The 25,273-nt window shown below is 44.4% G+C and overlaps 1 protein-coding gene across 4 annotated transcripts in view; it reads left to right on the forward strand.

Annotated features, from left to right (window-relative positions):
• The window catches only part of RASGRP1 (RAS guanyl releasing protein 1), a 76,023-nt gene that overhangs the window by 47,649 nt on the left and 3,101 nt on the right, over window positions 1-25,273 (forward strand). For 2 of the 4 annotated variants that reach the window (XM_006778098.2, XM_015557578.1), the window contains exons 4-15: window positions 597-728; window positions 2,529-2,682; window positions 5,773-5,946; window positions 7,066-7,182; window positions 9,543-9,818; window positions 11,015-11,095; window positions 12,347-12,451; window positions 13,242-13,351; window positions 14,015-14,159; window positions 14,827-14,863; window positions 15,802-15,954; window positions 17,392-17,777. In XM_006778098.2, coding sequence (XP_006778161.2) covers window positions 597-728; window positions 2,529-2,682; window positions 5,773-5,946; window positions 7,066-7,182; window positions 9,543-9,818; window positions 11,015-11,095; window positions 12,347-12,451; window positions 13,242-13,351; window positions 14,015-14,159; window positions 14,827-14,863; window positions 15,802-15,954; window positions 17,392-17,777 — 1,870 coding nt within the window. Of the gene's footprint in view, window positions 1-596; window positions 729-2,528; window positions 2,683-5,772; window positions 5,947-7,065; window positions 7,183-9,542; window positions 9,819-11,014; window positions 11,096-12,346; window positions 12,452-13,241; window positions 13,352-13,956; window positions 14,160-14,826; window positions 14,864-15,801; window positions 15,955-17,391; window positions 17,778-19,865; window positions 20,109-25,273 lie in introns of those variants that run through there. The other 2 variants (XM_015557577.1, XM_015557579.1) reach the window with 2 other exon arrangements.

Here is a 25,273-nt window from a genome sequence, read left to right on the forward strand (position 1 = left end):
GTGTAGATGTACCACAGTTTTCTAATCCATTCATCTACTGATGGGCACTTAGGCTGTTTCCAGATCTTAGCTATGGTGAATTGTGCTGCTATGAACATAGGAGTGCATATGTCCTTTCTGATTGGTGAAAAACATATAAACTTTTCTATCCTGTTGTTCTCACTTACCTTTAATATCATTGAAAATGTCTTTAGTCATGAAAAACTTTTGTAAGTATTACTTTTAATGGCCATATAATAGTCTAAGACCTGACTATTTACAGTGTAATTTACAGATACATGCCCTCTTGGGACACCGGCTTGTCTGTAGTTGTCTTATGATTATCTCTGATGCGCATGGCTGTGCCTAGACCTGCCATGGCTATGAGACACCTTATCCGATCCAAGCCCTCAACACGAGGAGGGGCAGAGAGCTGCAGACAGGCGGTTTTCTTCCCTCCCCACTCGCTATGCTCTCTGTTAGGAATATATAGTCCATGTTCCCAGGAATAGACAAGGGCAAACCCACCTGTCTTTCTGTCAGTCCTCTTTGAGGGAAGAACCTACCAAAGTGACCCTGGCCTTCCGTTTGGCTTATGTTCTACCCTGACCATGCAGGTACTGGATAACGGAATTCTGGACCATGTTTAAAATGGATGCCAGCTTGACGAACACCATGGAGGAGTTCCAGGAGCTGGTGAAGGCTAGTGGTGAGGAGTCACACTGCCGCCTGATCGACACAACTCAAATGTGAGTGCCAGGCTGTGGCAGCATCTCTGCTCCGCTGGCCCGGACGCCCGGCTATGGCTGTGGCTCTGCCGCTGGGAGAGGCCCTTCGGAGAGGCAGGTCCAAACCACCTCACAAGGTGAAAAGCTTGACATTTGACAAGCAAGCAAAGACACCCCTGGTGGTAAAGCTGCGGGTGACTAATACTCACGAGCAGGAACAATGTGAGACCCAGTCAAAAAGCAATCAGGTAGCAAGACAGTGACTAAAACGTGTCCAGGTTGTGAGAAACTGAAAGCACAGTGACTGAATGCACGCTAGACGGCAGCTAATGCCTGGAGGCCCCTGAACTTGAAAATGGGGGACTGCTGACAATGTATTGAATAGAGGGCGTCTAGCATGTGGAGTCTATGAAAGACACGTAGATTTCAGGAGCTGGGAGAGATCGCAGGGATATTTCCCATTACTTCTTGGATTTCTTATTTATGAGGTCAACCCACTGTGGAAATATGGCAGGGGAGGGTGCACACATTGCCTACTGAAATTTTCACAGAGTGGCCACTTTATTTCACAATAGTGCAGATCCTTAGAATACAGAATTCTGGAACTGAAAGGAATTCTAGAGATCGTTTCTTCCAAAATCCTAGGAAACAGACTCAGCAAGGTTGTCTGGTTCGTCTGGGGTCACACAGAATGCTAAGCTAGTGGCCGGACACAAGCTCGGTGCACTGGGTCACAGCCCTGCAGAAATGTGAACGTCACATGTCATGGTCCCCAATAAATCAATTTGTCACTTTGGATTCTCTGTACCTCTACTTAGAATAATACAACTCAAAAGATACAAGAGATTTTCAAGTAACAATTTCCTCATTGTAAAGGTGCAGAACCTAGGCCCCAGGGCACTTCTCGAACCCTAATCTCCTTGTCCCAATATACTGGCTGTGTGACTTTCCTCTACCAGTATTTCCCACAGTCTGCTCTTTAGGAATTAGTCAGTGAGATACAGCCTGACCAGGTATATGTGAGAAATAGTGAGTTAAACTTGCAAAGTTTGCAGTGCATCTCAGAGTCTATAGTATGCTCTTTGGACAAGGGGCTGCAGAATTTGTAGCATCTCCCAAACTCATGTGACCACAGAACCCTCTGTAGAGACAAGGTTCTCGGGAATAGCAGTTTGGGAAACACATCTGCATCCTGAACCTCTCGAACGGCTTTTCCCCTTTGCTTCCTCACTGTAGGAAGCACGCTGAATCAGAATACATGGGTTGGTTACAAGAAAAAGGGGGGTGGGGCGCTAGGCTCTCTCAGGGACATCAGCTGGGGAAGTGGAGGAAAATGCCAACAGTCACTCAAAGTGTTCCTCCCCATGACCCCCTGCAGCACGACATCTCCTCGCCATGGTTCTCTGTGCCCTCCCAGCATGAAAACTACCCTCCCACCTTGAGATTTCCAACCAGTTAGAGTCCCTGTGACCCTTATGAGGATGATGGGACACCGAACAGGCATGGAGAGAGCAGGCGTGTCGGGACTGAAGACCAGGAAACTGGGGCCAATGCTTGAACCCTATTTCCCACGGCCTTAAACACCTTTTCCCCAGTTCCCATGTGCATTCTAAAAGTCACAGGAAACCAGCCAGGCTTCCTAGTTGCTGCCATAGACAAAGTTGATTTGGGAAAACTCTGTTGATGCATTGTTTTGGCCAAGGAAAGTGAGCTAATGGTTCTTTGTATATTCTCATGCAAAACTGGACTGACTTGTACTCAAAAGCAATTTTGATGTATTCTTTTTCCCTATCTTCTCTCTTTCACGTTTACCCACAAAAGCAATGCCCGTGACTGGTCCAGGAAACTTACTCAAAGGATAAAATCGAACACCAGCAAGAAACGGAAAGTCTCCCTGCTCTTTGACCACCTGGAACCGGAAGAGCTGTCAGAGCACCTCACCTACCTGGAGTTCAAGTCCTTCCGGAGGATCTCCGTATGTACCCAAGGGGCAGGAGAAAGCTCCCCCGGGCATTTCTGAACATAAGCAGAGAAATACAGCCACCTGTTCACCTCCGAACCCCAGAGGCCCTCGGTGCTGGTGGGCCTTCCCGTTAGACTTTGTACCGTCCAGAGAACCAGTGCTCTGAATTCCTGGGCGGTCCCTCCCCTCCATCCACCATCCTCCATGCCCACCCCACCCCCAAGAGACAATACAGTGGGCATACATGTATATGTGAGTGTACACACGTACACACACACACACACACACACACACACACACACACACTTTTTAACCCTGTGCCATTAGGTTGCCAGAAATTTTATTTTTTCATTTTCCTCCCCCACAAATGGAGATATCCTCTAAGACTTTGAGTTCCTTCTAGGGTAGGTCTGAATGGCTGTGGGACATGCCAAAATAAAGTCGATGTTACTGGTCCAGCCCAGAACATACCTAAATCCATGAAGTGGTGCTGACATGGCCCAGCCGTCGCTGATGATTCTAGAGATAAACTTTGCTGATCCAAACTTGGTCCTTAAATCTCCATACATGATGCCAAAGAACACTGGTGCCATACTAGACATCTTGTCAACACGGCAGGTGCCAGCAGACCCTCACTGACCAATATACACTCCTGGGGAACGGCACCTTCACTCAGCCCTGCCCCTACCCCAGAATGGTCTTCAGCTTTGCTCTAAAAATAGAGGCTGCCTAGTTGCTGGATTCGTTTCTTAGAGTGACCCGTGTTTCCCAGAGGGGATGGAGGCCCAGAGGGGTGGCTCGACAAGGTCACACAGCTTATTAGATTAAGAGCTGGGACTAGAATTACATGCCTGTCTTGGTCACTCAGCACCAACTTATTGAGCCTGGTTCTATTTGTTGTTGTTTTTAGTGTGTTTCTTTTTTAATCCTCATCTAAGGATATTTTTTCTATTGATTTTTATAGAGAGGGGAGGGGAAGGGGAGAGACAGAGAGAAACATGAGAGAGAGATAGATGAGAGAGAGAGAGAGAGAGAGAGAGAGAGAGAGAGAGAGAGAGAGAGGGAGGGGTTGCCTCCCACATGCTCTCCAATCGGGACCAGAGATAGAGCCTGCAACCGAGGTACATGCCCTTGACCGGAAGCGAACCCAGGACCCTTCAGTCTGTGGGCCGACAATCTAACCACACTAGCCAAACCTGCTAAGTAGAGCCTGGTTCTATTTGAAAGGAGTCCTGCAACCAGGTGACAGAGGTTATTTCTTCTTTCCTCCCATAATGTTGACATCTATTCACACAGCGGTTTGCCCAGCCATCCAGGAACCTCCCAGCTCCCTTTTGGAAATTAGTCTCCCAGTGGGACTCTCTGCACTGGCCCCAGCCCCCTCACGGCACCCCTGACAGAACCAGGGTTCTTGCTGGGAGGCCCCCCCTGGGGAGTTTCCATTTAGCAGTGCCTTCCGGTCACAGGAGGGGCGCTGAAAGGAGCCATTCTCACACTGAAAATTTGCACTGCGCTGGGGCCCAGCTGGCAGGAGCAGGAAACCCATGCAGAACAGGGACGCTAAGCCCGTGTTCCCGAGGGCGGCAGTGCTGTTTGCAGAGCAGCACATCATTTGGAACCTTCCTGGCTTGAATGGTACAGTCCCTCCAGCAGTTTCCCCTCCACACGGGACCAGAGGGAGCAGTCTCCCTCCTGTGAACTGATGGCATTTGATATTTCCTGTTTATTATAATACTTGTGGGGAGAGGGGGGATTACTGGGATAATTCTTTTAAAAAACAGTAAATTTAGTGTTGTATTTATAGTGGGAGGAATATATAAATGAATTCACTGGAATGAGTCACGGGAATTTTCTGTTAGAACCGGTAAGATTTTTGCTCCGTGTGTGTCTCCTAAGGAGTAGTTTTGGTCCTACTCAGTTTTCGCTCTGTGAGTAAGCACAGCACAGTGAAAAGGGCTCTGCGCACTTGCGTTATTTTATCTAGGCTGTGTTTCTCATCAGTGTATTCCTAGTCAGGCGGGACTAACATATACTGAAGTAACCCCCAGCTCCTCCCCCACAATCCCAGTGGCCCGACATATGTAACATGGGTCGCACAGGGACGCTGATGTGGGAGGCTTCACCTTTACACAGCTTCTGGCAGCGGTGGACCCGCAGCATGGCGGATCGCTCAGTGGCTCTTGCACCTTTCCCTCAAAAGTCCCATCACTTCCCCTCATGCTGCTGGCCACTCTGTGAACACATGGTGAGCAGCACCAACACGCCCAGAGGAGCACTGGCGCGGGCAGACACCGCCTGCCTTTGGGTAGCCTATTGAGCAGGGCTGTTTGGGACAAGGACACAATAGCTACAGTCACCACCTCTACAGCGGTCTTCTGGCACATCTGCTTCACATATGCTGTTTGACTGTCAACCAGTCAGTGCTGTTGTCCAGCTGGGAAACTATGGACATGGAATTAGCTAACCAGGTTTCATGTACCCAACTCACTTGGCCCCTGTTCAAGTTTAAATTAAATTCAGGCAGGTTTGTTTCAGCAAGAAGGTAGTAATTACCCTATTAGCACCACCTCACATTGAGGTAGCACTTGGAAAAGTTAAAGTTGTTTCATACCTTATCATGTTTAACCTTCATAACAATTTCATGTGCTAGATAGAGCAGATGTTATCATCCCACTCTTAAGGTAAGAAAACAGCTGGCGGAGAGGGAGAGAGGTAGGACAGAGGATGGAGATGGAGAATAGGGAGGAGTAAGTCTTGTGAATTCCTTTTTTTCCCCTTACCTTCAGCAGCAGAGGAGGGATTAGTCCTGAGATTTTTCTTCTATTCTTTAGAAGTACCAGTATCTACCAAATACAGTATTTGAATTAACTCACGTGTTGGATGAGTTAGTCCACATCGATGTAAGCCTAGTGACTTGGTGCAGAGACCATGCTGTGGGTAGGTTTCCTTCCCACCATTTTTGTCAGCCAAGTAGAGGACATACAGGAGAGGTGGACTCCTCAGTCCCACAGCAGGTCCGAGCCATCAACTGAAGGGAGGTGACATGCCCCTCAGATGCCTCAACACCAGAGCAGCAGTCCTGATGGGGTCCTTTCCCCGCAGTTCTCCGACTACCAGAACTACGTGGTGAACAGCTGTGTGAAGGAGAACCCCACCATGGAGCGGTCCATAGCCCTGTGCAACGGCATCTCCCAGTGGGTGCAGCTGATGGTGCTCAGCCGCCCCACCCCGCAGCTCCGAGCTGAGGTCTTCATTAAGTTCATCCAGGTGGCTCAGGTGAGTGGCGGTGTCGGAGTGTGGCCTGGGCTGAGATGAATTTTCCCCTCCTCCCACAGCCAAGTTTCCCCCACTGAGCCACAGTGGGGTTAGTGTCCTTCAACTGTCCTGAGGTCTAGATATGGCAGCTTCTCTGGTTCCCACACAAGGGCTCTATGGAGAGGACCATCTCAGGGCTCAGGATACGGTTTTAGATGTTTAGACATTTAACATTTCTTAGAAGGTGCTTATCAGCCTACATGGTCTTCTCAAATCCGGCCCCCATGACAAAGGAAAGGGCAAGTCCAAGTTTTCCTGGGGCTGGAGTTGTCTTGGGTCTTTAAGCCCACACTGTTAAATGTCTGAGCTGAGTGTTCGAGGGGCAGCATATGAGTATTTGATAAGAGGAACCGGTACACTAAGTCCTCACTTAATGCCGTCAATAGGTACTATGATGTATACTGAAACCAGTTTTAATAGATTGACATAAATAGATTTAATAGGCTAATTGATACGGCACTTCATCAACATAATAATGAAGTGACGTTGACTGAAATGGCGCTATCCAAGGACCTACAGTTCTATGAACACGTATTTGAAATTCCCCAGAGATTCTAGCTTCTTTGTCCCAATTACTGACCAATATAGGCACCGGCACTTTGTCCTAAAAAATAAAACAGGTTAATTCAGTGCAAAAGATATATAGGATTATGCTAATTAGTCCAGTACTAGATGGTGCAGTGTATCTCAAAGCTTGGTACGCAGACTGCCTGCTCTAGTATTAACTAATGGGATATTAAAAGTACAGATCCCTAAACTCAACCTCAGATCCAGGCAATCAGAAAATCTGGACTTGGGTCCAGAAATCTTTGTGCTAACAAACAAGTACTTTGGGTGGTTCTTAGAAACCACGGATCCAGGTGGTCCAGGACCAGCACAAAGGGAGGGAGACGTGACGCCTTGCCAGACTTGGGACCTCCTGGTCTGGATTAAGCCTTGGGGGAAAGGAACAGGAAACTGCAGCACCTGACTGCTAGTGCTTGCCAATGTAAGGAAGATGAGGCCCAGAGACGAGGGCAGCCTCTGAGCTCGCATGTAACAGGCATGTTCAGTGATGTTCTCACCTGTTTTGTGTCACAGAAGCTCCACCAGCTACAGAACTTCAATACTTTGATGGCCGTGATAGGCGGCCTGTGTCACAGCTCCATCTCCAGGCTCAAGGAGACAAGCTCACACGTCCCCCACGAAATCAACAAGGTCAGTGCTACTGTCTCTTCTGAAGCCTCAGCACATTCCTGGGACAGCGCCCTTTCCTCCTTCGGGGGGTAACCCAGGAAGCATCTGCCAACCACGCCATCCCGTCAACCGGGCAAAATACCAAGGAGGCAAACCCCAAGGAAACCCACGGAGCGGGGATGTCACAGATCAGAAAGTGACTGATTCAGTATCCCGGTCGCTGCCCGTGTCCCTGCTGGTCAGGTGAAATATGTGCCTCCTTCCCATGCTTATATGCCACTGAATGTTCATTTTGTTGATAATCCTCACCAGAGGATTTTTTCCATTGATTTTTAGAGAGAGTGGGAGGGGGAGAAACATCACTGTGAGAGACATCCTCATTGGCTGCCTCCTGCACATGCCCAACCAGGGCTGGAATCAAACCCAGGACCCTTCATCTGAGAGCCGACACTATCCACTGAGCCAAACCAGCTAGGGCTCAGTTATTGTCTTTAATACTGACTCCCTTGCCCAGAATATTTTCCCCAAAGGACCAGTGGTTCTGTCTGCATGTCAAGCCCACTTGGGGGCACACTGAAACCCTGGTTCTCCAGATCCCTTGGAGTGACATTCTGGAGAGCTGAATTTCCCCAGATAATTGGAAATGAGCTTTTCAGGTGCCATTTTGTAATAGTGTTCATTGAGGAATATTTTTCACAGGTATCCAATGCATTTTCCTACATTCTTAGATTATACAGGCTCAATGTTAATCCTTCATAAGGCCGTTATAAATGTAAGCCACGATGGTATACCGAAGGCATCAGTGCAACTGTGTGTGTGAACTAGATAATGACTGAGTTTTGAGCACTTTCACCTATTGAAGAGGACCAACCCTCCCTTCCAAACCACACTCCTCCCAAGCTGGCGCAGAGACTCTCTTCTTAGGGAGAGACATCTGTGCCTCGTGGCCTCATCTGCTTTCCCAGGTGTTCAGCCTCCTTTTGGGGGTCTCCAGTTAGCCACCCCTGCTCTCAACGCTTGGTTGTGAGGATGCTGACTCACCCCCTCCCCATGGTCTGGTCACCTCACAATTCCCTAAGAGTTCTGCTGAGACCAGCCCATGCCTCAGAGGTGACAGAGGAAAGTCACAGAGACTAACATGCCTTCGTGTCATTTCATTTATAAGATACAAGCTCGCTCCTCTTCAGCTCGGGGATCCCCACACCAGTGCGCCTTGTCTGTAGCTGCTGGCCCCTCAGTTAAGTCCAGCTTAAAGCAAGTGTCCCCCAGGAGTTTATTTCACCTTCCAAGGAGAACATAAATACATTATTTTGCTGTTAGTTTCTCATCTGTGAGCACCTTCCGTACTCACACGCCCCTGCACTGTTTGCTAGAGACGTGTGAGGAGGAGGGCTGCCAGCTCAGTGGCTGAGCGAGGCTAATCCAGAACCTCAGGCTCTTCACTGGAGAGAGATGGTGCTACTTAGGCCACGATTTTATTAAGAGAATCTGTGGCAGTGTTTAAAAAGGTCATTTTCTGTTGTAACATGGTTGGCAGACAGTCTTTGCTTCTGAGAAAGCTGGTCAGCACAAGTGGGGAACGGGGTTCTGTGAACGGCTGGCTGACCTGCGCCAGGCGTGTCAGAAAAGAACCCCAGGCCGGCTGCTGCCTTTTGTGCTGGTGAGCGGCCCTGCCCCTTCCAGGGCGAGGGAGCGGTGGGTCCTCGGCCTCATCCTCTGCCTGTCCTTCCCTGGGAATTGGTCTGGTCTATTCAGTCTGTCCGGGTCAGAGTTTCGGTGGGCAGATGGAATGTCACCTGCTCCCTAGACAAAGGCCCATGTGGAGAGTCACTGAGAGGAGGCCCAGAGCGCAGCAGGAAGAGTGACCTGTGCAGGAGACCGAGGCGCTGGCGCTCTCCCCAGGCCAGCAGCACTGCAGCACGTCCAGTACCACAGTCCAAATGTTAAACAATGTCCTTCTGCTCTAGGACTCAGAAGACACTGGGGAAAGGAAATACGTGGCTTAGGGACAGAGGTCAGAGGGACACATTAGTCTCTGTATACTCTTGTGCCTTTTTGACTGTATATCAGGTGCTCACATATTTTTTTAAAGAAAAACTTTAGTATAAAAGCAATAAGTAAGACCTCACTTAAAGTTTCCCAGTTATGCTGCAGAATCAAATAAAGCACATCTGTGTTTGTAAATACTCTGAGCCTTTTGACATAAGCTGGAGTTTTAATTGGGGATCACGATCTGCACCTTTTAGATGAATCACCCCTTCCCGACAGATTAGGGGTGGGGTGCAGTCATGGTAGAGGCTGAAAGCAGACAAGGGGGCTACTGCAGACAATACAACCTGCCTGGCAGGTGCAGTGATGGGGTCTCCTCTTCCGCTTTTTAGGTCCTGGGTGAGATGACTGAGCTGCTGTCCTCCTACAGAAACTATGACAACTACCGGCGAGCCTATGGGGAGTGCACCCACTTCAAGATCCCCATCCTGGGGGTGCACCTCAAGGACCTCATCTCCCTGTATGAAGCCATGCCCGACTACCTAGAGGATGGGAAGGTGAACGTCCACAAGCTGCTGGCCCTTTACAATCACATCAACGAACTGATCCAGCTGCAGGAGGTGGCCCCGCCCTTGGAGGCCAACAAGGACTTGGTGCACCTGCTGACGGTGAGGCTCACCTGGGAGACGATGACTAAGCACTTTGTGTGTGCCAGGCATCACTCTCCGCACCTTACCAAATGTTATTCCAGTTAATCCTCATACAAACTAGGATGTAGATACTGCTATTATCCTCTTTTTATGGATGGGGATTCGGAGGCACAAAGACATAATTTCCCGGAGGACCAGACATTAATAAGCAGCAGAGCCTGGACTCAGAGCCAGGAGGTAGGACCCCGGCGGCTGTCCTCTAAAGCAGCATTGCCTTTCTGACTCCTGGAAATGTTCCCCTCTTCCTGCAAAACCAGTCAGCCCTCAAGCTCTCTGGGAGGAGCTGAGAGCAAAGCAGGATACAGGCTTGGTAAGAGATGGGGACTAAACAGGTTCATTATTTGGATTCCTGTTCCTGGTAGTGTTCGAGCTAAGGAGAGGCAAACACTGGTCCAAGGACCAGGATTTGCACTTCAGGTGCAGGGGGAGGGCAGATGAACTCCCTTCCAGCCCAGCGGTTCTGTAGCTCACCAGCTGTGTGACTGTGGGCACCTAACTCCAAATCCTGTTTCCTCCTCTGTAAAATCAGGATTATTCTGTGAGATGACTTCTAACTTCTTTGAGTTCTAAAATTATACAATTTTTAATGTGTTTTTTTGGCAGAATGGAATAATTACAGCCTCTTCCTACCTCACAGGATGATTCCAGTGGGGCCTGAGCTTTGCATCCAGCTAGTGTTCTAATGCTAGCCCTTTCTCTAATGGCCAGGTGGCCTTGGTCTTGGCCTTAGACGTCATCTGTGGAAAGATGTACAGAATCCTATTTGGGGGATCACAAATCCTGTGATGAAAGCTGAATGTTCTTCCCAGAAAAAAATATACATAAGCCAAGTATTTTTGAGCTTTGCACCTCCTGAAGCTCATCCATGGACTATAGGATCAGAACAAGATTATTTGTAAGACCTCTGTCCTCTAAAATGTTCAAGCTCTAATAAATATGAAATTTATTAACTCTGAATATGGTTTAATTAATACCGTTATTTAAACTGGGTTCTGGTGCAAGAACCAAATTAATTAATACTTGCCCCATTGCCCTACTGAGAATTTTAAAAACAAACTACTAAGAGCCTAGAAGAGTAAACCACTGGAGAGGAAGAAGCAAGAGAGAAAGAAATACAACATCCTAGCAGGTAACCCTGTTGTTTTGATCCACAGTTATCCCTCGATCTCTATTACACTGAGGATGAAATCTACGAGCTCTCCTACGCCCGGGAACCAAGGAACCACAGAGCTCCCGTGAGTTTTCCTATTACGATTCTTGCAGGTAACAGGATCGGCCTTTTAGTTCAGTTTTATAAGAGTATTATGTGTCTCCTTTGTGCCCAAACCTGTGCTAGGCACAGAGAAAACTTCCACATGTGTGAGGAACAGTTTCTGACCAAATAGTCCTCTTGAAGGGATAACTAGTGTGTGAACAGTAAATAACTAAACACCGCAGAGCATCAGATTGCATGGGAGAGTTGGCCAGTGGTTTGCAGATTAGAGATGGGAGAGAATACTGTGGGACAGAGGACCCTCGCCCTCCTATCTATTATAAAGTGGCCCCACATCAGTTTCCCGCCTGTGATTTGTTGATAAGAATGTGAGCCATATGCGCACTCTCAGAAGCTAACTTCAGAGGATTACTAGCTTGGAAGACAGGAGCAGCCCCATCACTCCGCTGTCACCTGGGTCAGAAAGAGCAGTCTACTAAGTTTTTTGACCCCCTGTGCAGAGAAGACGTCAAACAGCACAGAGCTAGCGCTACCCAGTCCAAACATACCAGGTTATCTGGCCCCGCCTCTCCTAAAGACAGGTTTAATTATTCATCTTCCTTCTGAATGACCAGTAACTCCCCACAGTGGTACTCTTCCCTTGAGTACCACTTCCCAAAACAAGTGGTACTCAAGGAAAGATCTGCCCCCACAGAAGAAATTCAGCTTACCTGTGGCTAAATTTCATTGTGTCTATACAGAAGAGCAAGTTCTAGCTTCCTATTGTAATTAACAATGTTCACTGAAAAATACCTGATTCCATTTTCAGTATGTTAGAAGGCATTTCAATGGAAAGGGTACCTTCTCCTGTTTTTAGAAGAGCTTTTAATTTGGGCCAAGTCTTAAATACTTAGAGTGGATCCCACCTCAGCTTGTCTATGCACCTTCCTGCCTTTTAGCTATTTTCCTCCTCATCCTATCTCTATTAAGTAGCCAGTAGAGAACAGAGAGGAAATTTAAGTGATCCACTTTACTCTTTGTTGATAGCTTTGACAAAAGGTTTAGATGGAGATGACGTACGTGAGGAGCGTATTGGAAACAGTAAAACATAACGCTTGTGTGAGCCACGATTACTGTTCTTTCAGTATGTGGGCTCTCTGCTCCCTGCCACGGGCATAGCTGGGGGTCATCTGCAGCTGGCAGGTGGTTGCAGCCTCAGGTAGTGGGAGAGGAAGGGGCTGTGGATTACATTGCATTACAGTCATGGGGATCTCTTTGTCTTATTTCATTTCAGCCACTAACACCTTCAAAGCCACCAGTAGTAGTGGACTGGGCCTCTGGAGTATCTCCCAAACCTGACCCAAAGACTATAAGCAAGCACGTCCAGCGGATGGTGGATGTAAGTACAGCTTTCACCAGACAAAAGCAAGACACTGCCTGGCTTCGTTTTGTATGTGGGGCTGGGGGTGGGGGTGGGGGGGCAGTGGTAGAAACATAAGAAACTGGAAACACGTTCCTGTGTGAGCCCAGGGACAACTTACTCCTCACACTGTGGCTGCAGAACAGCTGTTACATTGGGCCAACACACTTTGGCCTTATGTGGGGGGAAGTGAGCCTCCTCTGACAGGCCTAGCAGGAGAGAATAGATTTAGTTTGTCAGTTGATTTGGAGGCAGAAAGGTGTTGGAAAAGGTTTGAGTAAAGGGTAATGAGAATCTAAAACTGAAAATCTTGGCACTTGTTTGAGTGCACTGTGCTAAATGCCGAGGGGAAGTACATTAGGTTCATATTTCTACATTTATCCCTGTGGACCATTCCAGTGTAACCACAGAAAAGTAACAGCCAGAGAGTGACAGGATGAGTAACTGAGGATTAAGAGGGGAGGGAGCCCTTCCAACTGTGCTATAGCTTCACAGAGGAAGTGCCGTCTGAGCTGAGCAAGGAAGGGCAAAGCGAGGGAGAACACCCCTGTGCATCGACACTGGCCAGGGTGGCGGCGTAACTGCTGGGCTAATGGATCCAAAGCCCCTGGCCACCCTCCAGAGGTGACCCGCGCTTCTCTGCAGCAGCTTCACCAGCATTTCTTCATCCCCACCCCTCAGAGGGGGAGGAGGAGAGGCTCCTACCAGCCGCCCCAGCCCCTTTGCCACTTGCCTAAAGGGTGATCACCAAAGAAACTCTTTTTCACAGTCTGTCTTCAAGAACTATGATCATGACCAAGATGGATACATTTCTCAGGAAGAATTTGAAAAAATTGCTGCGAGTTTTCCGTTTTCCTTCTGTGTGATGGACAAAGACAGGTGAGAGTTTGTGTATGGGAATGTGGCTATGAGCCCTTTAGTAAAAGCAGTTTGTGTATCACTAAAAGAACTTCTAACTTGGATGTGTCGCTGCTATGATTACTTAATGAATATTCGGGCTAAGAGAGCAATCATCAAATGATGCCTATCTGGCTTTGGATTGGACCACAGGTGATCATGAAGCCAGTCAACTATGAATTTTAAGAAGTTTAGTCTCCTTCTTGTTTTGTCCTTACAGATCATGAAAAACTAATATTTATTAATAATCAGCATATTTACTATTCACAAGGTTACATATGTTCTATCTTGGTTCTCTGTATAAAACCAAATATATGGTTGGTGGGTTCAAGTTATATATTATTACTGTCTGAAGTCAGAAACTGCAGCATAAGGTATCTCTCTCCCTATACACACAATTTCCATAATTTTTTAAAGTCCTGTAGATAGTGGTTAAATTAGTTGGGAAAACCTCGGTTAGCCAAAGAACAACTCCATAAAAGTGAGTAATGCTGTCTCCACTACTTATTACAAGCTATTCATGTGTGATTAAAAGGGTGGCTCATGGTGGTAATTACCAGGTAACACATAGTGTACTTCCACTCAAGGATGAAAAGGTGAATACCCCCCTACCCCCCCACATCCTGGTCTGTCGTTTGCTGGCAGGGAAGGCCTCATCAGCCGGGACGAGATCACGGCCTACTTCATGAGGGCCAGCTCCATCTACTCCAAGCTGGGCCTGGGCTTTCCTCACAACTTCCAAGAGACAACCTACCTGAAGCCTACTTTCTGTGACAACTGTGCTGGATTTGTAAGTTGTCCTTGGAGTGCTTCAGGGCTGAACTTGGGGAGGGGTACAAGACAGGTTCAATGACTAAGCTGTGCACAGACCGCACAGCCCGTATCAGCTCATCCCAGCTTTGAGCCTAAGCAAACACCTAGAATAACCTAGTCCTCACATGCATTTATGTGCATTCATCTTTTCCCATTCCTTCCAGATTTATTTTTCCCTCTGGTACTGGGCCTTGGGTAAATAAGTATTAAATTTGGGATATGCCTTTTTTAAGTATTATATATTCATATGTTTCAGATGTTAGGAAAAAACATCTTCACCCCTCCCTACATCTGGGCTCTGCCCATCCTCTGTCCCACCTCTGACCAAGTTTCCCCCAAACCCAGTCCCTGACCCCAGGGTTCTATAGATTTGTTAGTTTGGGTTCCTGCTATGATTCCACTTCTGGCCTAGAGAAGTCCTGGCTCATAAATCTTGTGAACTTCTTGAGAACATTTGACTGATCAGCACAAACTCCCCAGTTTTCAATTTAAGGTCAGAAGGGATAATACATAAGAGAGAAATGAGGTTTCCCTCCCTCTTGAGGTAGGAAGTAGAATGAAGGAAAATCAAGAGTGATGCCAATGCCTCCCCTCCTGCCAGATAGCTGAGTGACATGTGGTGCATTCTGTCTCTTGTCTCATAGCTCTGGGGAGTGATCAAACAAGGATATCGCTGTAAAGGTAAGGCTCAGCTTTGTCTACTGCATTGTTTTCCCTGGTCTTGGGTATTTTCCTATAAAGACTGTTTGCTCATAGTAGTTGTCCACTCAGTCCACAACTTCTCAGCAGAGCCTCATCCTCAGACTGTCCCCTAGAGGAACCCTCGAGAGTGACTGCCCCCATATAGGAGTGCCTGGGTGACCAGTTATGCAGCTTCCCTTATAAGAGCCTCTCTCTGCCTTGGAAATAGGGGTGGCTGCTAGGAGGCTATGCTCCCAGACAGCCCTGGAGAGGCAGATCCCCAGTGAGGGGCAAAGAATCACTTTTGGAACAGAAGTGATTACCAGCGCCTTTGTCAGCTTTCCTTTGATGAGTAGACACCTCCCTGTGACTAGAAAAGTTCAGGAGTGAAGGAAAAGAGACATTTTAATGAAAGGAAGGAAGGATAAGACCTAATAGCTGAGAGCCTCTAGAGCAGTGGTTCTCAACCTTGGCTGCACATTAGAATCACCTGGGAATCTTTTTAAAATCCTGATTTCTGGGCCTCATCCTCTGGAAAATCTGTTTCTTTGTTACTAATGTTGTGGCCCCACCCCATAACAAAGAAACAGAATTTCCGGAGGATGAGGCCCAGAAATCAGGATTTTAAAAAGATTCCCAGGTGATTCTAATGTGCAGCCAAGGTTGAGAACCACTGCTCTAGAGGGTCTCCTTAGAGTAGGCAGTATGTGAGGGATAACCAAGACACCACCTCTTCCCTCCGCGGCAACAGGTGCTGCTTCCTCACCTTGTGGTAAGGGCTACAACAGGACTGAGATCCAGGACTGACCAAGTGGGAATGCTGGGTTCACTAGGTGTCCTAGCTCCAGAAGAGAGGGCAGGAATATGTGACAAGAGGGCCCTAGAGAAGAAATCGATGTGTGCTGAAAGACTTTCTGACTGGGGTGTCTTGTCCATAGACTGCGGGATGAACTGCCACAAACAATGCAAAGATCTGGTTGTGTTCGAGTGCAAGAAGCGAGCCAAGAACTCAGCAGCTCTCACAGACAATAGCACCGCTGTGGGGCCAACGTTCAACCTCTGCTCACTGGGAGCCAAAGATCTGCTCCATGGTAAGGAGGCACTGGGAACATCTATCTTGGAAAGTGAAATGGGAAGGATGAAGTTTTCAGGGAGGAAAGATTATCTTTATCCTTCTCTTTCTTTTCTTTTTGTAAATATATTTTAATTTATTTCGGAGAGGGAGAGAGATAGAAACATCACTGATTGGCTGCCTCCTGCACGCCCCACACTGGGGATCAAGTCCACAACCCTGGCATGTGCCCTGACCAGGAACCAAACCATGACCTCCTGGTTCATAGGTCGACGCTCTATCACTGAGCCATGCCACCCTTCTCTTTCTTAATAGAAACCAGCACGAATTCCACTGTGGAAGACATGCCTGTGTATTATGTGCCCTATATTTTAAGAGTTACATCATCTTTGGGAACAACTGCCACATAAAACGCACATTTCATGCAGAAAATAACACAGAGGCCTGGGGTCTCAGCGTGAAGTCTGGAAAAAGGCTGTATCTTTTCATACTTACCGTACTCCTCCAAAAGAGAGTGAAATTATTTTAGAGTAAATATAACCATTTATTCTGGTACTTAAATAACAGTATAATTATGAGCTTTATTTGGGTAAATATTTAATGTTAATTTAAATTATGTTCCCCTAGAGAAAAATACTAGGTAGGATCCTTAAAAGTATTACAGGTATTTCTAGTATTACAATTGTTGATTGGGATTACAAATGCTAAGTAGAAAACTCTCGTTGTCCAAAAGCCATTTTACTTTACCAATCCAATGTCTTAGCTGGAAAGTTTGCTAATAGAAAAGCGTATTTTAAACTTACTGCTGAGTCTTTGCAAAGCAGTAAACATAGATGATCTGCTGCCTATCTTAAAGCCTACCCCCATCTCAAATTCATCCGCTCCTACTCTACATCTCCAGGAACTTACTTCTTTTGGTTAATACCTAGCTGAGTCCTGGATAAGGCTGTTGTTCGAAGAAGAAAACCAGAATGACTCCTCTCTCCTTTTCTAATCAGTATCAAAGGGGGGCAATATATTTGCTAGAACTTCCCTATCACAGTTAAGCTGGGCCTACTGTACAAATTCGCAAATAGGTACCACAGAGAATTCCTAGCAGCTAATCAAGGCCACCTGTATCAGGACCAAAACCTGAGTGCTAACAGCTCCCAAATCCTAGGGTCTACTAAAGATATTTATGAAACATGACAGCCCTGAGGCAGGGGCTTCAGTTTTCCCTCTAGGCAACCTTTGTGCAAATAGAAAAAGATGCCCCTTCCTCAGGGTGAATGCAGCCTGATACCAGCAGCCACAGCTTGGCCAGCAAAGTCCCTGAGTTTCAGTCCCCTTCACCCCCTAAATTGGGTGCCTAAAAATGAGCCCATTTGGGGCCCATGGGCTTTCTGAAACTAATGTATCAATCTGAGTCTGTGCTTTTCTGAACTAGAGCACTAACATGTCTCGTGTCTTCCTACAGCACCTGAGGATGGACCTTTTCCATTCCCTAATGGGGAGGCTGTGGAACAAAGTGAAGAAAGTAAAGATCGGACCATCATGCTCATGGGTGTGTCCTCACAGAAGATTTCTGTTCGGCTGAAGAGGACTGTCGCCCACAAGGCCACCCAGACCGAAGCACTGCCTTGGATGGGCAGTGAGGGCCCTTCTGGTCCTTTTGCGCTATCTTCCCCAAGGAAGACAGCCCAGGACACTCTGTACGTGCTTCCTAGTCCTACGTCTCCATGCCCCAGCCCAGTCTTGGTCAGGAAGCGGGCTTTTGTCAAGTGGGAGAATAAAGACTCCTTCATGAAATCAAAGGAGGAACTCCGCCACCTCAGACTCCCAACTTACCAAGAGCTGGAACAGGTACCTTTTTCTTTGTTTTCAGACTCTGAGAGAAATGGGGCTAAACCAGGGAAGGGAGCATAAACTGAAGATTTAGTCCAGGTTGATTACTAGCAGATTAAAACAAGTAAACAGATCCTGGCTTTCTCTCAAAGAAACGAGTGGGGGCACTGACTCACATTACATGACTACAACAGGACATATACAGGGCTCCCTATTGCCATAGACGTGCCAGGGCCCAAACTGTTCACAGGAGGCTCTAAAACAACAATGCTGACCCCACACCCCTTTTCTAGATGGGACTTACAGTGAACTTGCCTAAATCCTTCTTTCTTATAATTTTTACTCTATTCATCAGTTTGGGGACCTTCATGATTGCCTAGGCATCTTCCTAAAAGAAGGTAGGTGATCAGTGTGCTACCAAAAAAAAAAAAAAAAAAAGTGTATTATAATTCACCAACTGAAAGGCCTCCCTTTTAATGTAAATGAGGGAGTTCATTTCTAACACATCAGGTAATGTGCTGAAGAGCTAAATCAATAGTAGTAGGCAAATGCATAGCTGAATATAATATACAGCAATATAATCTATAAAATGGTAAAAATTGTGCTACTGGGAGCTTCTTTTTTCTGTTAGGCTCACAATGTCTAATAAGGTACCTAATTGTGGCAAAAGGAGTTTGGGAATATGGTGCCAAAGATTTGAGAGAAGGGAATAAGGTTAAAAAATAAAAAGGAAAGAAGATGCCCTAACCGGTTTGGCTCAGTGGATAGAGTGTCAGCCTGCAGACTGGAAGGTCCCGGGTTCGATTCTGGTCAAGGGCATGTACCTTGGTTGCGGGCACATTCCCTGTAAGGGAGTGTGCAGAAGGCAGCTGATCGATGTTTCTCTCCCATCAATGTTTCTAACTGTCTATCCTTCTCCCTTCCTCTCTGTAAAAAAAAAATCAATAAAATATATTTTTAAAAAACACGGAAAGTAGGAGATAGAACAGGTAGTTTCCAAATACTCTCCTCTATAGGGTCAATTACTAGCATACTTCTTTTTGTTCAGCATGCAAAACTCACAGGGGGCTGGCTTACATACACCTCTTGTTTATAGATATAGTTTCTTACCAATGGCAGGTACGTTAAGTCATTTTAGAGATCATTCACTTTATTACAGGGGAGGAATGCCTATCTGCCTCTCCTCCCCCCCCGACCCGCAATCATCAAGGTTGGCAATGTGTTTTTGGAGGTCTATCATTACAATATAAAGCCAACATTCACCTAGATAGAATTCCTTACATAAGTCTATATAATACATAGTGAAGCTGTGCAAGATGGCCTCAGGATTCCCACCTTGTTCTCAGTGCTGTACCTTTCCTGTCAAACTCCAGGAACTGACTTAGAGGAACATTTAAAGAAACAAGTTAGCTCGCATGGCCCAGTGAACCAGGAGGTCACAGTTTGATTCCCGGTCAGGGCATATGCCCGGGTTGTGGGCTATCCCCAGTAGGGGGCATGCAGGAAGTAGCCAATCGATGATCCTCTCTAAAATCAATAAAAAATATTTTTTAAAAAAAGGGAAGTAAGTTACATACATAATAAGAAGAAAATCTTGGTTTGGTGTCTGGAACAAAAAGATAGAACATTAGGCCCTAACCGGTTTGGCTCAATGGATAGAGCGTCAGCCTGCGACTCGAGGGTCCCAGGTTTGATTCCGATCAAGGGCATGTACCTTGGTTGCAGACACATACCCAGTGGAGAGTGTGCAGGAGGCAGCTGATCGATGTTTCTCACTCTCTATCCCTCTCCCTTCCTCTCTGTGAAAAAATCAATAAAATATATTAAAAACAAAAAAGATATAACATTAGGAGAAACGTGAAAAAAAGAACAGATTTTCTGGATGAAAGGTACTCTCTTACTCAGAGTATTTTTAACACATGCTTTACGTCAATCAAAAGGTGAAAGAAATCTTGAAAAGCGAACCCAATAAAGGAGAAAAACTTTACAAAGATTTGTGTTTCTAGTCCCCAGAAACACAACTACCCATTAAAGACTTTGACCTGGTTAGTCCTCTGTAAAATACAGGGCCAGGATTCCATATGCTCTCTTTACGGTTTGCTTCAGGTCTTGACATTTTACATGTCCATGAAAAGGAACAATGTAGATGGCAACAATGACTTCCTGATGCAAGAAATGGGTGGTAAAGAGATTTCATGAGATCGGTCCAGAATAATTCCTACCCACTAATACCAGAACTCACAAACCCTCTTACCGTTTGCCTCTCTTTACATTTATTCTTGTCATAGTGACGTAGGGACAAGAATTCACAATTATGTTTAAAAAACACACACACAATTAGTCCCACTTTCCATTAAGTAAAATCCTTACATGATTAGTGCCGGGAGCCGGTCCATCCTTGCTGTTTCAAGGGACCTGGCATATATGGCATACTGTTCTTAATATGTTTGGTCACCTTCTTGGCACTATGTGTTTTAACCAAGGTCACCTCTCTGTGAAAGGTTGTTTCCCCAGGTAGGTATTTCCCCCTGAAGTTAAGGAGGGAATAAAACCTCTTAACTAAGTTCCAGGAGGGTAATTAATCACTTTAACTACAAACAATCATGGCTACAGAACTTGGTTGGAGAACCTAGACAGAAGATGGCTGGGCTGCTGATCAACTGAACGCTGTCTCCGTGTCATTCCTTCTTCGCCGACTCCGTCCACACCTTTGGGGACCCCTGGACCCGCTGGGGTTGGACCCCGGCAGATTAGTCTACCTGGAATTCAACAGCCCCATCCACAGCTCACCGTAAACTCTAAAAAGAAGTACATTGTTAGTATTGACCCTATAGAATATTTAGACAACTGCTATTGGCCCAGTTGTCCCATAACCTACTTTCCTACACTACTCTAGCAATAAACAGTTAGAATTAGAAAAACTATAACTATCTATTAGAAAGGGGTGTTAACTGCTTATGCTACCATAAGTAGAGGCCCGACGCACAAAATTCGTGCAAGGGGCTCGGCCCTCGCAGACCCAACTTTGTCCAGAAAATCGTTTGGCTGTCTAGCCTAATTAGCATATTACACTTTTATTATTATAAAGACTTAAGGAGTATTAAAAATAACTATTACCTAATTTCATTTCTCAATGAATTCAAAGCATAAAGAGGTAAATTGTGATATCAAAAATATAAAAGGGGAGAAGTAAAAGAGTAGAAACTTTATAGACAAATGAAGATAAGATGCTACCAGCATAAAAGGACTATTTTATCTATGATATGTTTTTTATAAGCCACATGGTATCTACAAAGCAAAAATCTAAAGTAGAGTTATGAAACACAAAAAGGGGAGACTAAGCAAATTAACATGGAAAATTACCACTTTACAAAGGTAAACTGAGAGAAAAAGAAACAATGGAGATACACAACAACCAGATGGCAATAGTAAGTTCTTATATATCAATAATCACTCTAAATATAAATAGATTAAGTTTACCAATCAAAAGGCCATATGGATTTAAAAAGAGACCCAATTATATGCTATCTATAGCAAACTCATTTTAGCTCTAGACACAGGCTCAAAAGGATAGAAAAGGAATATTCCACATGAATAGAAACTAAAACAAGGTGGCCATTGTCACACAAGACAAATGTACAATTGTAAATATATATATTTGGAGCACTGAAATATATGTATTAAGCAAATACTAACAGATCTAAAGGGAGAAATAGACCACACAATAATAGTAGGGGACTTCAACACTCTACTGTTATCAAAGGATAGATCATTCAGACAGAAAATTAACAAGGAAATTTTAGAATTGAACCACACTCTAGAACAAATCAACTTAACAGACATACATAGAAAATTCTCTTAAACAGCAGCAGCAGAATATAAATTTTCCAGGATATATCATGATAGGGCACACACAAATCACAGCAAATTTAAACACTGAAATCATACCAACTATATTTTCAGACCACAATGGTATGAAACTAGAAATTAGCAAGAGGGAAACTGAACAACCATTGAGTCAAAGAAATCAAATGAGAAATAAAAAATTACCTCTACACAAATGGAAATACAATATATTAAAACTTACAGTATGCACCAAATGCATATCTAAAAAAATCTCAAATAAACAACCTAACTTTACACCTCTTGGGACTTAAAAAAGAACAAATTAAACCCAAAGTTAGAAGAAGGAAGAAAATTATTAAGATCAGAACAAAAATAAGTGAAATAGAGACAAGTAAAAATAGAAAGGCTCGATGAAACTAAAAGCTGATTCTTTGAAAGGATAAAATTAGAAATGCAAAATGTGGTATTACAACTGTTACTACACAAATACATGCTACCACAAGAAACTATTATAAACAATTATATGCCAATAAATTAGATAACCTAAAATAAATGGATACATTTCTAGAAACACACAGTATACCCAGACAGAAGTAGAAATCTGAACAGACTAATAATGAACAAAGAGACTGAATAGTAATGAACCTCCCAATACAAAAAAATCCCAGGAAAATGAAATGGCTTCACTAGCAAATTCTACTCAAAGAAGAATTAACACTAATCCTTCTCAAACTCTTTAAAAAAACTGAGGAGGAGGGAATACTTCCAAACTCATTCTACAAGGGCACCATTACCCTGTTACCAGAGAGAGGTAAGGGCACCACAAGAAAAATACAAACCAATATCACTGATAAATATAGATACAAAAATTATCAACAAAATATTAGCAAACCAAATTCAGGAACATACAGAAAGGATTATATACCAGGGCTAAGTGGGATTTACCTTTGGATGCAAGAATGGCTCAACATATGCCCACTCTTATTCAGTACAGTACTGAAAGTCTTAGCTAGAGTGATTAAACTAGAAAAAGAAATAAAAGTCATCTAAAATAGGATTGTCTGCAGATATTATGAGTCTGTACTGGTATTTGGAAAATCCAAAGACTCAACCAGAAAACTGTTGGAACTAATCAACAATTTCAGTAAAATTGCAGGATACAGCAATCAGTTGAATTTCTACTAATATACATCTAAAAAATCCATTCACAATAGCATCAAAAACAATAAAATACTTGGACTACATTTAACCCAGGAAGTGAGAGACCTATACAATGAAAACTACAAGACTTTGCTAAAACTGAAGAAAACATAAATGGAAAGACTCCTGTGTTCATGGATTAGAAGAATTAATATTGTTAAAATATCCACACTGTCCAAAGCAATCTATTGATTCAATGTAATCCCCATCAGAATACCAATGGCATTCTTTATGAAATGGAAAAATAATCCTAAAAATGGTATGGAACTACAAAAGACCCCAAATAACCAAAGCAATCCCTATTTAAAAAAATGTTTGGAGGTACCACACTCCCTGATTTCAAAGTTTACCATAAAGCTACAGTAATAAAAAAACAGTATGGTACTGGCACAAAAATAAACATGTAGACCAATGTAACAGAAACAAGAGCTCAGAATGAAACTCCTGCTTGTACAGGTCAGCTAATATTCAATGCGTGAGCCAAGAGCACTCAGTGGGGAAAATAAAGCCTCTTCAACAAATGGTTTTGGAAAAACACATACAGAGCAATGAAACTGGGAATTTTACACTACTCCCAAAAAATAACTCAAAATGGATCAAAGACTTAAACGTAAAACTTGGTATTATAGAACTCTTGAAAGAAAACATAGTTCAGAAGAAGTTCCTTGATGTTAGTCTTGACAATGATTTTTTTGGATATGACACCAAAAGCAAAAATAAAAGTAAAAATCAACAAATAAAACTACATTTAAACATAAAGCTTTCCCAAAAGAAACAACAAAATGATAAAGAATGAGAGAACATTTTTGCAAACTATATATCAAATAAAGGATTAATGTCCAAAATATGTATTTTAAAAGACTCAAACAATAACAAAAAAAATCCAATTAAAAAATGGGCAGCCCTGGCCTGGTGACTCAGTTGGTTGAAGCATCGTCCCATAAACCAAAAGGTTTTGGTTCGATTTCTGTCAGGGCACATACCCAGGTTGCAGGTTCAATCCCCAGTCAGGAGCATACTGAGGACAACTAATTGGTTTCTCTCCCTCTCCCTTCCTCTCTTTCTACAATCAATAAACATATCTTGGGAGAAGGATTAAAAAAACTGGTCAGAAGAACTAAAGATATTTTCCAAAGAAGATATACAGATGGCCAACAGGTACATAAAAATTTGCTCATCATCACTAATCATCAGGGAAATGCCTATCAAAACTACAATGAGTGCTGGCCAATTTGGCTCAATGGATAGAGCGTCAGCCTGCAGACTGAAGAATCCTAGGTTCAACTCTGATCAAGGGCACATGCCCAGGTTGTGGGCTCCATCTGGGCCTGGGCCCTGGTCGGGGCATGTGCAGGAGGCAACCAATCAATGTGTCTCTCTCACATCAATATTTCTCTCTCTCTGTCTCTCCTTCTCCCTTCCACTCTCTCTAAAAAATCAATGGAAAAATATCCTCGGATGAGGATTAAAAAAAAAAAAAAACTACAATGAAATATCACCTCACACCTGTTAGAACCGCTATCGTCGGATCCCACTTCTAGGAATTAATCCTAAGAAGCCAGAAACACTGATCATAATCAGAAAGAATATATGCACCCCTATGTTCACAGCAGCACAATTCACCATAGCTAAGATCTGGAAACAGCCCAAGTGCCCATCAGTAAATGAATGATTAAAAAACTGTGATACATTTACACATGGACTACTATGCAGCTGTAAAAAAAGAAGGCTCTCTTACCCTTTGAGACAGCATGGAGGGACCTGGAGAGTATTATGCCAAGTGAAATAAGCCAGAAAGAGAAAGACAAGTATCACATGATCTCATTTATATTTTGAATCTAACGAACAAAATAAACTGATGAACATAAAAAGATCCAAAGACATTGAAGTATGCAACAGACTGATGTATTTCAGGGGGATTGGGGGGAGGGGCAGGAAGTGATTAACCAATGAATTTATATGCATAGACCATGAACAGACAATAGTGCAGAGAAGGCCTGGAAGGGGAAGGAAGTAGGATGGGGGGAAAAAAGAGATGCCTGTCAAACTTTCAACAATAAAGATAAATGTTAAAAAAGACAAGCAATGAGTGCTGACAAGGACATGGAGAAAAGGGAACCCTTGTGCACTGTTGCGGGAATGTTAATTGGTACAGCCACTGTGGAAAACAATATGGAGGTCCCTCAAAAAATTAAAAATAGAACTATCACATGATCTAGCAATTCCACTTCTGAGTAATTATCAGAAGAAAACACTAACTCAAAAGCATAAATACACCACCTGTTCACTGCAGCATTATTTAGATACACAACAACCTAAGTGTCAGATGAATGGATAAAGAAAATGTGGTACATGTATATAATTGAATATTATTCAACCATAAAAAAAATTAAATCTTCCTGTTTGTGACACATGGATGAACCTTGAGCACATTGAGATAAGTCAGACAGAGAAAAACAAGTCCTAAA

The sequence above is a fragment of the Myotis davidii genome, unplaced genomic scaffold (assembly GCF_000327345.1).
Source record: "Myotis davidii unplaced genomic scaffold, ASM32734v1 scaffold46, whole genome shotgun sequence".
NCBI lineage: Eukaryota > Metazoa > Chordata > Mammalia > Chiroptera > Vespertilionidae > Myotis > Myotis davidii.